The 18,290-nt window shown below is 45.2% G+C and overlaps 1 protein-coding gene across 1 annotated transcript in view; it reads left to right on the plus strand.

Moving 5' to 3' along the window:
• ABCC12 (ATP binding cassette subfamily C member 12) overlaps positions 1-18,290 on the plus strand; it is a 599,698-nt gene that overhangs the window by 533,382 nt on the left and 48,026 nt on the right. The window contains exon 28 of the mRNA XM_069217731.1: positions 14,552-14,665. Within this exon, the coding sequence (XP_069073832.1) occupies positions 14,552-14,665 (114 nt within the window). The remainder of the gene's footprint in view (positions 1-14,551; positions 14,666-18,290) is intronic.

Raw genomic sequence — 18,290 nt, forward strand, 5'->3', positions numbered from 1 at the left:
TCGCGCAGCGGCCGCCATAAGAGGTAGGAGGGGGGGGGAGGGGTCAGCTGGGGGCGAATGGGAGCTGGGGGGCGGGGGCGTGCAGGAGGTCGCGGCGGGAAAGCGCGAGGGAGGGGGGGGACAGGTAGAGTGAGAGGAGCTGGGGGAGGGGGTTTAGGGTGGAGGAGGGTGAGTGTTAGGAGGTTTGGAGATTAGGGAGAGAGATAGGAGTAGGGTTGTGAAGATAGGGGAGGGGGGGTTGTAGAGGTGGGTGAGGGAGAGAGGTAGAGTGAGAGGATAGGGAGATAGGTAGTAGAGGGGGTGGCGGGAGGGGGGGAGAGATAGAGAAATAGATAGAGAAAATAGAAAGAGAAGTCGATAGATAGGGAAATAGATAGATAGACAGATAGGTAGGTAGGAGGAGGTGGAGAGTGGGGGAGTTAGATAGTGAGATAGGGAGCTAGAGAGATAGGAAGATAGGAGGAGTGAGGGAGGTAGATAGCGAACGGGTTAGCTAGGGGTGAGAGAGGGGGAGGCGAGTGAGGGAGGGGGATGAGGAAGGAGCAGGAGGGCAGGCTCGGGGGAAGAAGACGGAGGAGGTAGAAGAGCCGAAGACAGGAGAACAGAAGACAGAAGAACAGAAGACAGAAGAACAGAAGACAGAAGAACAGAAGACCGGAAGAGCAGAAGACAGAAGACCAGAAGAACAGAAGACAGAAGAACAGAAGAACAGAAGACAGAAGAACAGAAGACAGAAGCACAGAAGAACAGAGAAGAACAGAGAAGAACAGAGAAGAACAGAGAAGAACCGAGAAGAAGAACACAGAAGCACCGAGAAGAACAGAGAAGAAGAACACAGAAGACCGGAAGAACACAGAAGAACAGAAGGGAAGAACAGAAGAACAGAAGAGAAGAACAGAAGAATACAGAAGAAGACTGCAGAGGGGGAGCGAGGAGGAAGAGACAGAGAGGAGGAAAAGAAGCAGGAGCAGGAGAGAAGGTGAGTGGCGCGGGGCAGGGCGAGGGGCTGGGAGGAGGGGGGTACTTACAGTTAGGTGGGTCTCAGGAACACAGGAACTCGGGAACTTGGAGGAGCTGCAGCGGCAGGGGGAGCGACCTACCCTGAAGGAAGTGATCTTGGGTTGGAGAGGTTGTACATGTCCTCCACCAATAAGGTGGCCCATATACATGACAGATCCCTGCCTTATCTGACACTTGCTGACCTTGATAGTCAGGCCTGCTTGTTGCAAGGGCTGAAACACTTCCCGGAGGTGTGTCAAATGTTTCTGCCAGGTGGAACTAAAGACCGCTATATCAGCTACACCAAAGGTCTAAAACATAGACAGTGCCATCCTCACCCTCCTCTGGAGGCAATAGTATTCTTCAGATCACAGGGCATCACATTAATCTGAAAGTGGCCCTCAGGAGTAAAGAATGCTGACCTCTATCTTGTCCCCTCAATTGGGGAAATTTGCCAGTACCTAGATGTGAGATCAAAAGTACAGAGGTACTCAGTAGCTCATAGTTTGTCACTGAGTTTATCAGCTCTGTGGATGGGTTGTACATCAGTCTTGGTGACAGCACTGAGTCTCTTGTAGTTCACACAGAACCAGAGTTCTGGAGACCTTCCTTTTAGACTGTCTTCCAGCACCGGCACCACAGAGCTTGCCCAGGAACGTCTGGAGGGCTCAATCACCACTAAGTCCAACATTGTAACAACTTCTACTTAGATGCTGGCCTTGACCTTGTCTGGCAAACTGTGAATTTGGTTTTTGAAAGGAAAACTTTCACCATTGTCTATGTTCTGGCCAAGGTGATCTTGAAAACAGTCCAGCAAATTGTTCAAGGACCTGGCATGTTGCTGCTGTTCAGTCAGCGTTGAAGAGAGGACTTATCCTTCCACTCACCCTATCCATCAAAACCTTCAGGTTTGAGGACATGAAGTTTGTGCCCCATCGAATATTATCTCTTTGGTGAACCCTACTCTGTTGAAGACATATAGCAGTTCCCTGGCCACTGAGGACACAATCACTGTGCTCAGAGATGTTGCTTCTGGATGCCTTGTTGGATTGTCCACCGCTGCTAAAATGAACTTATTCCCCGAAGTCCCTTGTAAAGTTGTACACCAGATACCCTAGGCCTATAAATTAAATGCTACTATTGGGCCTGTAGCATGTATTGACCCATCCACTTCAGTAGCCCTTTAGAATATGTCACAGGCCTGCCATTGAAGTCTGCTAGCAGCTTTAAACTGTCAATTCGACTTACCAAAATAACCCCTTTGCTAAGCCTAAAACTCCCTTTTCAATGCATAGAAGTTACCCGCAGAGTAGGTGCTAATCACCTAATAGTGCAGAGTATATTGTAATTTAATCAGTTGAACATTTACTTTTAATTTGTACCTGTTCTTGTGGTGGAAACCATCTAATTGCTTTTTCTGCTGTGAGCTCTACCTCTCCCATAGGATCATATTGGGTTACTTTATTATTGCTTTTAATAAGTGCTAACATTAATTGGGAACAAGTGGGAAAGTCATGTTTGGTGTCTGAAGAATTATAATTTAAACTTCTCTTTAGGAATAAAGTTGGATTTTAAGTCTAAATATGCCACTTTTAGAACTTTGGCCATTTTTCCCCAAGCCATTTGGTACCTGCATCCTGTTCCTGGGTCAAATGACTAAGTAGGGGTGGCTGCTGGCCTCTGTATATTGCTTTCAGACAGCCTCACAATAGAGGGATTTGGGGTGTCTGGAGGGGCCCTCTCAATGAGAATGGAGGGGCAGAGCTGTTCTCATTCTTACTTACACTTCAATAGGGTATGCCTTGATCTCACACAAAGAACTTCACTCTAGCCTTTTCTACCTGTAGACAGGCTAGAGCCAGGACAGGGAGGCATGAAATTCAAGACATGTCTGTGGGGGGAAGCCTTCAGAAGTTTCTCCCACTTCAAAGAAGGCACCAGGTATAAAAAGGGGACGCTTAGACCCACTCTTTAGTTCACATTCTGGATCTGTAGAAGAACTCCCAGAAGGCTTCTGCTGTGGCCTGCTACCTAATTCAGAAGACTGCTTTGTTGTACCAGGAAGGACTGTCCTGCTGCCTGAAGCCTGCTTTGAGCCCTTCTCTGCTGTTTGGAAATCTGAGGTTCAAGCAGAAGATCAGGCCTCAGAGTGACTCCAATGGCTAGTTGGCTGGCCTTTTAATCAGCATTTCATGGACTTAAAAGGATCCAACCAGCTTGAACATGCACCTGGACCCTGCCTGGATAAGTCCTGCCCCCCAAGCGGTGACTTTCCAGTCCCAGAGCCTTGAAAATGGTGCTAAAGCTGCATAGATAGCCCAAACCCAAAACTTGGGACTTGAAATATTTACTGCCAAAAAGCGCTCTGTGAACCGAGAGGAGACCAGGACCTACTTACTCGTCGATCCACTCAAGGTGCATTGCCGGTTGGCCTGATTTTGCTGCAGCTCCCTCTACTTGCTTCTCCGCACCAGCATATCCTATTCAGCAGCTCTTCGCAGAAGGGTATCTGGCCTAATGGAACCCTTGGCTGTTACAGCCTGAAGTTTCATCCTGCTGGAGATTTTCGGCTTCCAAAAAAGTCTGAATGTACGAATCTTCACTGTGACTTCCTCCAGAGTCTCCCAGATGACGATGCCTCTTCATTGGACACCACTGGCTTCCTTGTCCCGCTGAACTTTACCTTTTCAGACATTTTTCTTTAAAATGTCCTCTAAACCCAAAGGTAAGCGGAGACTGAGCCCAGTCCACTTCGTATACCAGAACTGGCCGCTATATCGCTGTTGACCATAAATTTGAACTTTGCCCTGGTCTTACATCACAAGATGTCCTTGATAGCTGGTTTTACAAGTATTTATCTCAGACTTTCAAAAATCATTCTATTGGTTGGATTTTGTCATTTTGGTGTCAAATGCTGTTTGGGATTTTTCTTCTGTTGTCTTTTCACTTTATTACTGTTTTGAGTGCAGCATAAACTCTTTATACTAGGTAAAGCCTGACTGCTTTTGTACCAAGCTACCAGAAGGTTAAGCACAGGTCAATGTTGAGACTGTTTGTGGTTCACCCTAATGGAGATTGTGGCTGTTGTTTGAGAAGGGTTCACAACCCCCTCAGTCAACATTCTGATTTCTCACAGAATGTCATCAGATAAATTCTGGAGAAATACCCTAAACTGTTGAGAGATTATCAATCTTGTGGATAGCCCAGGGTTTAGGTCCCAACTTCAGTGTACAGGACACCCTTCTCCCAGTAGATTCTGTGGGTTGCACTGGTATCAACCTATGCATTTGTATCTGCCTGGCACTGAAGCTCTTCAAGAGTAGGGCATGGTTTCTACCCTTGGCAGAATTCACAATGGAGTTTAGCCAGCTCTGTTAGGTCTCTCGAGGAGGATTCTCCTTGTTAGGTCACAGATACTCCCACCTTGGGTTCTGATCCAATCTGGGCCATTGGAACTTTAAGGCTTGTCTCCCATGCCTCTTGCCCCTACTCTTGGTTATGTGGCCATGGGCCATTGCTCCAGGCACTCCCTTGGCATGCTAAGTCCTTGTGAACACATACACCCACTCAGGGAGACCTGGCATTTCTGCATGTGTCCTCCTTTTCACTTCAGTCCAAGCAGAGGCTTCTATGTATTTTACAACACACGCTCCACTGGGATGGCAGGGCACATAACTACCTTCTTCAGGCCAGTAACCCCTCCCCACTCAAAGTTGACCATTGCCAGGGGAAGGAACTTCATCTCATTGTCAGCATTGAGATCTTTATGGAAGGCATCTGAAATACTTGCTCTCAAGAAACCAGCCTATCCATCACAGTGGTCATGCTAGCTCATGTATCTCTCAGAACCTTTACTTTGTTTCCATTGCTGGGAGGCCATTGTCTGTACTTCAATATGCTGTGAGGTAAGGTGGCTAGGGTTCAGTATCCACCCCACCCACAGAGAATGAAGCGGCTTCAGTGTAACCCCTCATTTCCCCCGGACAAACTTCACCCCAATTCCTACACTTGCAACCCTTGGGACTGCTCAGCACTGGGGGGCTCATGGAGCGGCTCAATTTTTTTGTCCTGGCTGATGATAGTCCAGGTAAACCAAAGTTTTCCTACGGTCATAAGGTTTCTTCCCTTCCCACCTATATTTAGCAAAGGCACAGGAGTGTTCTTTCTTGGTTTGGGACCCTTGAGAGAACTGCTTCTTTTTATCACTGTTGCTCCCCTCTTTCACTTGTTGGGGTGCCCGACACCCTTTCTTAGGATCATACCCTAGAGACATTTTGTATACACGTGTGCTCATCCACCACTCAGCTGACTTACCCAGCCCTCTGGGGCTAGACATCTTTGAAACTACTAGATGGTGGTATAACAGTTCTGAAGATGAGGTATGTAAACTATACAGACCATCATACATTCTAACCTCGTTCCCCTATAACCAGCCTTTTAGTGCCTTCACTGAGATATTCCCCAAATATACCCAGGATGGTTGTGTATCTTTGTGGGTGTCTCTGTACTTTTTGTGATTCTGATATGAGCCCAAACGCTTTCACTAAGGCATCTTTCATGTGCTAATAGAATTCAGCTAACCTCTCCTTTAGAGTCAGGGGCCTATCCCTACCCACTGTAGGTTCTAACTCCCACAGTAGAGAGCCCCAGAGTTTTGGACTCGTCTTGTGCCTTTTGCAAATCCTCTCAAAAAGACAAAACCATTTATCTAAATCATCCCCAACCACAAAGCTAGGCACAATGCCCTTGGCCAGAAGAGGGTTGTGTGACTCACCTGCAGATACCGTTATGTCAGTGGTCATCGAGCTCAGTCTGTCCATCTTGTCCTGGAAAGCCAGTTTCTTTCCTTCTAATGCCAGCTTCTTTTCCTCCAAGGCTATGGCTGCTAGCTATACTTTTAGCTCCCTCTCTGACTGCCTTTCACTGGCTTCCAGCTTGGGGAGTGCTGGCTTAAAGAAAAAACATCTTGACTGCTAGACCAGGTTAGCACAATTGGAAACCTGTTGTCTGGAACTACTTCTATCTTCTGCTGTTCTGGAGTTACAGTTGCAGAAATAATTGTGTTCCTGCCTAGGCAAGCTTCTTCCCAGGCCCTAAGAGCTTTTTCAAAATCTGCATTCTTGGCATGATGGCCCAATTTAAATTCCCTTTTGGTGCATATGGCCTTCAGCTCTGACACCTTAAGGGTATACAGAGTAGACTGATCCACTCTGTGTTTCCCTTGGCATGAATTGGAACTAGAAATAATTTAGAAAAAACAAAAATGATGCAATGAAAGACTAAGGGCCTCATTACGACGGTGGAGGTCAGGATCGCCACTGCTGTAGCAGTTGGACTGCCACATTAAGACCCTGTCAGTCAGACCACCAGGGTTCTGCCATCTTCACTGGGATCGGTGATCCCAATGGGTTGACAGTGGGTTGAGGCTGCAATCAGCCAGGGAGGTACTGTATGCAGCGCCGCACTGCTGATTACGACCTCATTCCTCCCCAGACTTTTCATGGCTGTTTTACCTCCATTAAAAAGCTGATGGAGAACAGGTGCAGGGGGCCACAGGGGCCCCCTGCACTGGCCATGCACTTCGCACGTGTAGTGCAGGGGTCCCCATGCCCAGCACCATTGCATTGTTCGTTGTCTGCCGTGCAGAGAGTGAACATTGCAAGGGTGCTAGTGCACCCTGCAGACAATAGCATTTAATTTCAAGCTGGAGACAATGCAGCTGCCAGTTTCCCGCTAGGCTGACGGGTGGAACCCTTGGTTTCTGCCCGTCAGCCTAGCGGGAAACTCTTAATAGGGCTGGCTTGGTGGTCGTCACTACGGCGTCAGCCACCCGGTCGGGAGTTTGGCGGACGGGTGTTCCTGTCCACCAAACTCATAATTAGGCTCTAAATATCTAATACAAATAAAAAAACAAGTTTTATACAGTGAATTTAGGGATTTTCAATTTTCTAGCTTAGGATCTGAGCTGAAATGTAAATACACATTTTGGATACCATTGCTGAACATCACTGTGAAAAAGAAGATTATTAGTTTAAGTGAATGGTAGTTCTCTTCAAATAATAATGGCACTATTTCTGACTAGTTTCAATTAGGTCTCAATAAATGTAAACCCTTAACCCTTGGTAGCTGTGACACAGATTGGAGAGGCTTAACTTAGGAGAAATGTGTAAAGTATCAATAGCTAAACAGTAAAAAAAAAAAAAAAAAAAAAAAAAATGAAACAAAATATAAATCCCACTCCAATTTATAAAAGTAGAGTAAATTCTAAGGAGCAAATAGACAATAAAACTACAAAAATCAGATAAAGGGAACCGAAGAAATTATTTTTAGAATTTTGAATAATTCTAGCTCCAAAAAAGCTCAATGCACCAACCATGGGTATATGGTCAAAATAGACCGTGTCAAGGTAAAAAGTTAACGCTGACCAAAATGGAGCACGGGTCAGACACAGGGACCAGTTTTGTCCTGGTGAAAAATGTACCTTCTGGCTTAGTCGCTTTTCTGGAGAAGAGTTCTTGTCAATGATCATGTCAGCGGGTCAGGCTGCAGAATGGATTTAAAGAGGCCATCCGGCTGTCTTAGATTCGAAGGGGGCGGATGTCCAGCTGAAGTATGGACCTCCTTCATGGGCTGTGGTGAGAAGTTCAAGGCTCTAGATGGTGAAGGCGAGAAGGCTCCTAGCAGGCAAAGTCTGAAATTGGGAACCAAGAAGGCGCTGTTGTCATTGGAGTGCTGCTACGCATTGGCCCCTGTGAAGTCCTCTATATTCAGACTCAGAAAGATTTCTAGAAGATGAAATCTTTTCAGAGGAGCAAACCAGCAGGTTGAGTCCTACCAGCAGTTCAACATTGGTGGCTGCTGCTCATCGGTGGCCCCATGCTGACTCTGGTTCTTTTTAGAAAAAGTTCAGAAAAAGCTTCTAAGTATCTAGTCTTGCAGTTTTTGAGGGAGCAAAGCACACTCTAAGGCAAAGGGTCCAGGACCTTTTAGGCACCATTTGGGCATTAAGACTTAATTTCCCAGAAGCCACCAACATGGTCCAAGCCAAATCCAGTTGGAACTGGTCAGCTGGGCTCAGCATAGATATGGGTGTCTTGCATCTTTTTTGTTCCTGGAGCTTAGCAAGAGAATAGCCAACTAGCTCTTGGAGTCCACTCATCTGTCTGGGTAGAAGTAAAAGCAGCTCCAGCCCTTGAGGTTTCTCTCCACAGGTTAAAAAGCAGATGCATTACTTCCTCTGTCTACTACAGGCCCCAATGTGTTCTGAGGAAGACACGTTGGAGTACCACATTTATGCCTGGCATTAGCTTGAGGATGGAGAAGACTCCCTGCCCATTTGAGAAAAAGTTACAAGGGCAACCCTACCCACTTTGACATAATTTCCAGGCGGGTAACCCTGACCAATCCCACAGTGTGATGCTCAATGAAAATCAAAAATGACAGAACTTTGCTTACCCTGGACTGAGCTCTGTGCATCCACGTGGCTTGTGTCAAATGAAAGGAGAAATTCCTTCTGCAAACCAGTTCTGAAACAGCTGGGAGTGGTGCCACTCTGACTATCTGGACAATGGAAGAGGTAGGCATAGGTGTGAGTTAGAGCTGCCTGTGACAGGGGTTGGCTGATTAAAGTTTGTGCAGTTGGTGGGTACATTCCCTAGGCAATTGTTTCAGGACAAGGTCATGCCTCTTCTCAGCCAAGGCACTTTTGCTCTCTTTCCTGGGAGTCCTTCACACCCCCAGCAGACTGCCAGGTGACAATTGGGGCTAACTCTGAAAAGACTAGTCTGAGCTTTTAGGCAGAAAAATAGGGATTTTCTAAAGTTAACATTAAACATTAGAATTAGGTTGGATTTTGTATAATTATAAAAGTGAGTATATGAAATATTGTTATAGCTTGTGTTAATCTGAAGTTAGCTTTATTAAGTGAAATAAAGTTAACCAGTGTTTCCTGTGTCATTGCTCAACTTGCTACGTTGAAAAAACCATTTGAGACACTTTTCATTGTACAGGAATGTAAAAACATTGAAGATATATGTCCTACTTTTAAATACTGTGCACTCTGTCTTAGTGGTAGTAAGGTCTACTTTAGGAAGATTTAGGCTTGTTAAAATGGGATTCGGGAACACTTGAACATGGAAAATGTAATTGTTATACAGAAGTGTTACTCTATTTGCAGATTGGCACTGCAAAACCTGAAGTTCTAACCTGCTTATAATTCGGTCCGGTTGCTTGTCATTGATAGACTTCACTATGGCCCTCCTTATGAGTGGATACTGGGGAATGGAAATCTCCAATTCTGGCTGGTGTACCCGCGTCACATTCCAGTGACTGCAAGCTCACTCCCTGGAATGTGAAATTACTGGATGGTCCAGGTAACAATAGTTCATTTTCCATGCCTTTTGCTACTGATTCTTGTGACAAAACCACTGACAGTTTCCCCCGCTCAGACCAGGTGGAAAGTATTAGTGGGACAGTTGGTGAGGTAGGGTGTAGGGCAGGTGGTTGGGACGCTTGCCCCACTGTCTGGAGGAGCACTGCTATGATGGCCTAGCTCTGTTGCTGCCCACATGTAACAGCTAGTAGGTTGCAATGTCTATAGATCAGGAATTATGATGTCTAGAGTGTACAGACCTACTAGGCCCCAGCATAACATCACTCAAAATTGCAGGTGGTAAAATTCCTCCCACAGTTATTGCTTTGTGAATCTGATAGAGACTTCTAGCTGCAGGTTCCTTAAGTTTGAATTCTTTGGAATCAGCTTCAAATCCAGAATTTTTTGCTGAGCAATACCGTGCCCGCACCATTCGGTGGTGTTGTTTGGATCCGCATGGGTCGTTCGGCTCTGCGTGGTGTCGTCGGCGTCGTTGGAGCCATCTGTGACATCATGTCGGCTATAAAGGCACCACCCCAGCGCGCGTATGTCAGTTCTTTTTTTTCTGTGCCCGTTAAGTGCAGGTCTGGAATCGAGCTACCCTCTGCCTTTTTTGGCAGGCCTTTTTTCGACCCTTTTGTTGAAGATTTTTCATCCGTGAGATAGGTCCTCGAGGAAGATGGGGTTCAAGCCGTGTGGTGTCTGTCATCGTGCCATGTCGGTGACAAACCCCCACGAGGTAGGTCTCTGGTACCTCGTCAGAGACCACGACTTGAAGTTGTGCTCCGACTGCCGGGCCATGCCCCGAAAGCTTTGAGAGAGCAATCTCTGAAGCTCATGGCAGCCCAGCAGTCGACATTGATAAGCGCGACTCCTAGGAGGCCACCATCCCACTCTAGGAGGAGGTTGCAGGACTGCTCCAGGAGTCCTAAGTCCTCTTCTTCTCATTCGAGGTCTTCCAGGCACTCGGGGAAGACCCACAAAAAGAAGAAGAAGTCCAAGTGGACATCAACGAGGCATCATGGGAACATCGACGTTCTGAATACGGTTCTCCAGAGCCAATGCCAGGGTCCTCTTTGTGTCTCCCCCCTATCCGGGAGCCAGAGCGACCCCTGCTCAATTAAAGAATTTTAGGAAGCCATGCAACTCGTATTTGAGTGGGCTGCCCCACGGGTGGGTTTTCAGGCCCCGCGGAGTCAGCAGGGGCCTCATTGGGATTTACACTGGCGGCTTTGGCCTCGGCACTGTTCGGGACCCCGGGATCCGATATTGGATCCAGACTGAAGCCGGTTCCACACATTCGGCCTCCTTTGGCATCGGTCCCAACATCGATGCTGCCTCCACCGCCGGCGCCCACTGTGGTGTGAGCCCCTCCTCATTCCGGATAATCCGTAGCCGGAACAAAGTCGTACTTTGCCGATTCTGACTTCAATGGCTCCGACACAGCCCAGATCAGTGCCTGAAGCCTATTTTGAACAGTCAGGCACAGGTGAGGAATGGGAGGAGTCTGAGGACCCTTTAGAGTATGGTTTGGAGCAGGACTGGCATGAGGTTCTAGGGGAAGCCAGTAGACTGGATACTTCTCCGTACCCAGGCATGCTCTCACCTCCTTCTGTGGCTACAGAGGAGGGAGCTTCATATGCCATGGTGGTGCGTAGAGCAGCTGAGGTCTTGGACCTAGAGTTCCCTACGGTGCCGGTCAGGACTAACATCCTGACAGAGGTGCTTAAGCCGAAGGGTTGCTACATCGAAGCTGATGTTACCCTTCAACGAAGCCCTTACTGATGTCCTGCTGGGGACGTGGTCCAAACGCAGAACAGAGTTCCTGTAAATAGGACTGTCCGCTTCTGCCATTGACCAGCTTCTACTAGCCCTAGTTTCCTCACCCAACACCCCACCCGGAGAGCTTGGTGATCCAAGCCTCCACTTCCCATGGTGCCTTCCTTTCTGCTCCCCCAGATAGGGAATCCAAGAGGCTTGACAAACTTGGGAAGAAGATGTTTTCTTCCTCCAACCTGGCATTGAGGTCTGTAAACACCTCATGCCTATTGGGCCGTTTTTCCTACACTTTATAGGATATGGTGGCACAGGTGCTGCCCCTGGTCCCGGGGGGCATACAGGACACTTTCACTCAAGCTGTCAAAGATGGGAGGGATGCAGCCAAGTTTATGATTCAGTGTGGTTTTGACACAACCGACTCGCTGGGCAGGGCGATTTCATCGACAGTGGCCCTTTGTCGTCACTCCTGGCTTCGTACGACTCGTTTTTCAAGGGATGTCCAGGCAAACCTGATGGACATGCCCTTTAATGGCTCACGCCTTTTTAGAGAAAAGGCAGGCTCTGCGCTTGAGCAGTTCAAGGACTCTCCAGATACGGCCAGATCCTTGGGCCTCTCGGCGCCTGCTCACCAGCAGTCTGACTTTTGCCCCTTTCAAGACCGCGGAAGGAGCAGGGTACCACCCCACCCACAGGTCAGCCACCATCCTCCATCATCACAGCATCCAGTGAGAAGACAAGGTCTTGGTACCTTCAGACCCAGAGGTTCTAGCCAGAGGTCGGCCACCATCCAGCCCCCCCTCTTCCACAGCACCCAAGCCCTCCTAGTATGATTCTACAAGACCATGTTCGTCCAGTTGGAGGGAGGGTTAAATTTCATCTCCCTCACTGGTGGCCCATAACATCAGACAAATGGGTCTTGCAGATCATATAGAAGGGCTATTCCCTCCTCTTCCAGTCTTTCCCTCCCTCTATCCCTCCACTGAAAGAGCAGATGATGGAGGATCATTTAATCTTGCTCCGCGAGGAAGTTACAGCTCTCTTGGCCAAGGAAGCCATAGAAAGGGTCCCAATGTCAGAAGTAAGCAATGGTTGTTATTCCCACTACTTTCTGATTCCAAAAAAGAACAAGGGTCTTCACCCTGTCTTGGATTTAAGGGACATCAAACCTTCCTCAAAAAGAAGAAATTCAAGATGCTCACTCTTGCTCAGGTATTGTCTGCCCTAGACCAAGGAGACTGGATGGTAGCGTTGGACTTGCAGGATGTGTATTTTCACATCCCCATCCTGCCCACAAAGAGGCATTCCTTGCGGTTCGAGGTGGGCCACAACCACTTTTAGTTTACTGCTCTCCCCTTTGTTCTCACCAGTGGCCCTTGGGTGTTCAGAAAGGAGATGGCAGTGGTAGCAGCTCATCTGCACAGGTTAGGGATTTTAGTCTTCATCTAACTCAACAACTGGCTGTTGAAGGCTACTACGGCCCTGGCTCTCATCAGCCACCTTCAGACGATGGCGAACCTGTTGCATTCGTTGGGGTTCACTATAAACGTATCAACATCACACCTGACTACCTCTCAAAAGCTCCCTTTTATCAGAACTGTTCTGGACACACTGCAGTTTTGGGTTCATCCTCCTGACCAGCGAGTCCAGGATATTCAGGTTATGATACCGAAGTTTCAGCCTCTATCCTGGATTTCAGTGAGACAGATTCAGAGGCTGTTGGTACTCATGGCTTTCTGCATCCTGTTAGTCAAACATGCCAGATGGCATATGAGAGCTCTGCAGTGGGACCTGAAGTTTCAGTGTGCGCAGCATAAGGGAGAAATCTCACCGACATGGTTCGGATCTCGGAGGAAACTGCAAAAGACCTACAGTGGTGGTTAGTGAACTGCGACTGGGTCAGAGGCAGACTCCTCTCCCTTCCCCAACCAGATCTCACAGTAGTGACAGATGCATCACTTCTGGGATGGGGCAGCCATGTGGGAGAGGCCTCTGGTCACCGGCGGAATCCAGACTCCATATCAACTTACTGGAGCTCCGGGCAATCCAACTGGCAATAAAAGCATTTCTTCCTGTTATAAAAGGGAAGATAGTGCAGGTGTTCATGGACAACACCACCGCAATGTGGTACTGCAACAAGCAGGGCGGCGTGGGGTTGTGAACCCTTTGTCAAGAAGCTCTGCGTCTCTGGACATGGCTAGAACAGCAGGTCATAACTCTGGTGGTTCAACACCTGGCAGGTTCTCTGAACGCCAGAGTGGACAAACTCATCCGTCGATGCCTAGCGGATCACGAATGATAACTCCATCCAGAGGTAGCGCAAGGACTCTTTCAGCAGTGGGGAGAGCCTTCGTTAGATCTGTTCACCTCAGCAATGTCAGCAGTACGATAGTGGCAGCCTCCCTGAGCTTTGAAGGTCCTGAAATGGGACTGCCAAAGTCAGAATGAGGCCCTTAAGGCCTAATTTAGATATTGGCGGATGGGTTACTTTGTCACAACAGCAACAGATATCTTGTTCGCTGAAATCTAAACCCATAGGAAATAATGGGATTTAGATTTTGGCGGATGGGATATTTTTTACCGTTGTGATCGAGTGACCTATCCACCAATATCTAAATCTGGCTCTTAATTAGGATGACAAGATCTGAGTCTAGTGGTTTTTGTTTACTCAGCAACCTTTCCTGCTGAATCCAAATGAAATTTCCTGGTGAAACCTCAGAAGAAATTGGGAAATTCCTGTGCTATTCAGGGGGGGGGAGGGGTCTTCCAGATTTTGCCCATAATTACCCTTTTCTGAGCATTTCCTTGTGGTATAACTAATAATCAGAGTAATTATGCATGTTGCCAGTATTACTGATGCCCATGATATTGATACGTTCGGAAATGGTGTAGCAAATGCCAGGCTTTGGGAGACCTACTCGTAGTGAGGCATTTGGTTTTATTTTCCTACAACATTTCACAATCTATTAAAAAGATAAGAAAAAGTTACATTTCAAGACTTTCAGAGAAAAGTCTGCTTATTTTTCAAGTTTTACTCAGTTCAGTTATGAAATTGATTTTGCAATGCACACAAAAACATAGACTAGTTGGAGATGATAGCCAGGAAGATTTTTTGCAAGCTTTATGATGGTTCAAAATGGAAACACTGCAAAAGCTCACTCACAACAAAAACACTTACCACAGCACTAACCTCAAATCCTCATAGGCCAGCCATGACAATGCTTCTCCATGGCTGCTATCAATTTATGGATTTAGTGCTTAGGGAGCCAAAGAGACAGATAGTTCTTGAGTTGTGGCCTGAAGCATGTCTTTCTTTATTGAGATGGCAGCATGACAATAAGGGCAAACAACTGTGATCTTGTTCTTTTTATGGGCAGAAGTTTAAATTTAGTTCTGTTGTTCTAGATTTCTCAGTTGTCCGAAAAATTGCAAGCAGAGGTTGTGGAAAATGGAGAAAACTTTTCTGTTGGACAGCGTCAGCTTCTCTGCATGGCACGAGCTATACTTCGAAATTCAAAGGTAAGAATATATACAGCAAGATATTAAATGTCCTTGCCTCTTTTATTTCATGATGTCCTGCATGTATGTAGTCCAGCTAAGAAAACTGAAGACCTCTTTTTATGGTATGATTTGGCATCTTACCTTCTATTAAGCACTGTTTGATTGTAGTCATTCCAATGCTGGGTCACACAAGTGAAAAGTGATAAATTCACTTAACTATGCTGTCAGCATTTCAAATTAGGCAAATGTCATTCTTACATTATGGCTCTAAATAGATACACATAATGTATGGGATACAACACCCCCTGTCCTGGATTATAAGGATATTGCCAGTCATCAAGGAGTTCTATGACCATATAGAGCAGTGCTGTCCAACCTTTTTATCGCCGCGGACCGGTAAATGTTTGATAATTTTTCCGTGGCCCGCTTGTCCCATTAAGTGACAAGCGGGCCACGGAAAAATGATCAAACATTCACAGCCCGCCACAGTGGGGCGGCCCGGTGCCGATTGATCCACGGACCGGCACCGGCCCGCGGCCCGGGGGTTGGGGAACACTGAATAGAGGAACTAGGTTGTTTGGACAAAATATCAATAAAAAATATTGTGATACGAAAATATCATGCACAAATATTGGGATGCAAGAATATCAAAGGTGAGAGTGTTGATTTAAGTGTTATTTCTCTGTTGTAAAACACATCACTAGAGAAAATATTGTTGTGTATAATATTATTTTGTGTTATTTTATATGTATTTTATTGCAATGTATCTTATTTTGGTTGTTTGGTAATTTTTTTGTTAGTGTGTTTTGTAAATACAGCTATTTTTGTTTTTAACATTTCTAATATTTTTATTTTATTTTAATATTGTGTATGAATAATGCTTGTGCTAGAGGAGTGGAATTTTGACTTTTTTAGGGGATAATAATGGGGAGATATTTCAAATGTGACAGTTTTAATTTGATATTATGTTAAAGTTTTACAAATATGCAATTTATTTTAAATTTGGTAAATTATGCTTTTTAGTTATTCAGACAAGTAAATCATTAAAATGATAAAAAATTAATTCTTTTGAAAATTTGCTAAATTAAAATAAAAGTAAAGATATATTTGTGTGTTTTAATGAAGCAAGCATATTTTTATAGTTTAAATACATTTATACATAAATAATTTTAAAATTAAAGTATTTAAATGTTTATTTGTTTAAAGTCTGGACCTCATTTTTCAAGTTCATTTTAACAAATATAATTGCTAAATGTATTTTTTCAAAAATTAAACACATTATATTATATATATATTTATCTTAGCAATATGAAATATTTTGCTTTTATCATTAATAAGTTGTGTGTGAAATAAAAATTGTTATATTTTAAATGGTAACATTATCATACATTTATCAATAGTATTTAATATGTTCATTTTTTATGAAATTGTAATCAATATGTATTGATAACAATTGATATTTACATTGATATTTTATATGTATTATAATTCACACAAAAAACTGTTTTGTTAAGAACAAAAACGCTATGTATTTATTTGTTTTGAAATAGGTAATTGGGGAAATAACTTTCTTTTCTGTTTTTGACCACATATGTTTTAATTATTTCAAATTGTAAACATTTATTTCTAAATATATTTTAAAATATTTTATGATTTTATTTTGCTTCATGTATTTAATTATTGTTATATTATTTTTAAAAGTGTGTGATCTAAATGAAGATGTATAATTTCCTGCATTTGTTTTAAACAATAAAAAATATTTAATAGGTTAATATTTAATGTTAAATGTATAGAAAAAGGTAATTGGTATTATGGTGCTATAAGTAATGTTTTTATTTATTTTAGAACTAAAAATGTATTATATTTGACTATGAAGTATGCTTAGTCAATATAACCTTATTGTGTCCACCATCTTCTCCAATATGGTTTTGACTTTAGTAGAAATAGTAAAAGTAACTTCTCTAGTGTCAAACACACTCCCCAGATGGTTTGGATTGGAGTAGCCATAGAAAATATAACCACTTTAGGGTCCAACACCCGCCCCAAAATGGCTTAGAGAAGAGGGGGAATAGTAAATGTAACCACTTTAGTGTCCAACAACTTCCACAGAATGGTTTAGACTGGAGTGGGCATAGTAAATGTAACCCCTTTAGTGCCCAACATCTTCCCAAAATAGCTTAGATTGGAATGGGAATATTAATTATAAACACTTAAGTGTCTAAAACTTTCCCCAAAATGGTTTATGTTGGAGTTGTAAATGTAAATCCTTTAGTGTCCATCACCTTCGCACCTAGTTTAGATTGAAGTGGAAATACTAAATGTAACCCGTTTAGTGTCCAACACCTTCCCCAAAATGGTTTAATTTGATGTAGTAATATTAATTATAAACGTTTCAGTGTCCAAAACTGGGTTACATTAGAGTTGGAAAAATAAAAGTAAACCACTTAGGTGGCCATTATGACTTTGGGGGTCTTCCTTTAAGAGCGCCAAAGCCGCGGACGCTAGAAGACCGCCAGTGCTGCTGGTCTTCCTCCCACCATGTTATGGGTACTGCTGGATTTCCGCCAGACTTTGGGTGGAAATCCAGCAGTAGTCCTGCTGGAAGGCAGAGGTGGTTCCACCACTGACCCCACTTCGCCAGAAGGACACCGCCTGTTGTATTATGTGCAATGATATTGCGTGGCGGTGTCCTGCTGGCAGGAGGCTGCCAGAGGTAGTAGCTCCCCTTCCTGTTCCCTGCAGGACGACCTCCTTCCCAGGCCAGGTAAGCTGATTGTCCGACAGGGGTGGGAGTTTGGAGGGTGTTGTTTGTGCTTGTGTGAGTGTGTGTTGTCTGTGTGTGTGCATTCATTTGTTTATGCATGGTTGTATGCGTGTATGAATGTAGAAGTGAGTGCGTGTATGCATGTAAGTGTGTGTGCATGTGCATGCGAGTATGAGTGTTGTAGTGAATGCGTGTTTGTCTCCATGTGAGTATGCATGTCTGTCTGTGTGTGAGTATGCATGTTTGCATGTGAGTATGCGTGTTTGGATGGGTGTGAGTGAGTATGCGTTTTTGGATGGTTGTGAGTATGCATGTTTGGATGGGTGAGTATGCATGTTTGGATGGGTGTGAGTAAGCATGTTTGGATGGGTGTGAGTATGCGTGGTTGAATACATGTATGAGTGCTGAGGTGAATGTGAGTATAGATGCCTGTGAGCGAATACATGTATGTATGGTGCATGTGGGTGTCTGTGTGCGTGTGTATGTATGTGGGGAGGGGGGTGCTGTGTCCGGAGGGGGGGGCGTTGTGTCTGGAGGCAGGGTGTGGGATGGGGAGGGTGGGTTTAGTGCTTGCAGGGAGGGTGGGGGTAGTCGTCTACCGGTGACAGGGAAGAAATTCCATGTCATCGGTAGCCTTTCTGCCAGGAAACCCTGGTAGAAAGGCATCTCCTGCTACCGCCGGTGGTCTTCTGTGGACCGCCGGGTCAGAGATGCACATCTCCAGCCCAGCAGCCAACCTGCCACACTCATAATGTGGCGGTCTTCACCACCAGCCTGTTGGCAGTGAAACCACCACCTTTGTCCTGACCGTCAGGAGACCGCCAGAGTCATAATAACCACCTTAGTGTCCAATAGCTTCCCCAAAGTGGCTTAGATTGA

This window comes from Pleurodeles waltl, chromosome 12 (genome assembly GCF_031143425.1).
Source record: "Pleurodeles waltl isolate 20211129_DDA chromosome 12, aPleWal1.hap1.20221129, whole genome shotgun sequence".
NCBI classification, from domain to species: Eukaryota; Metazoa; Chordata; class Amphibia; order Caudata; family Salamandridae; genus Pleurodeles; species Pleurodeles waltl.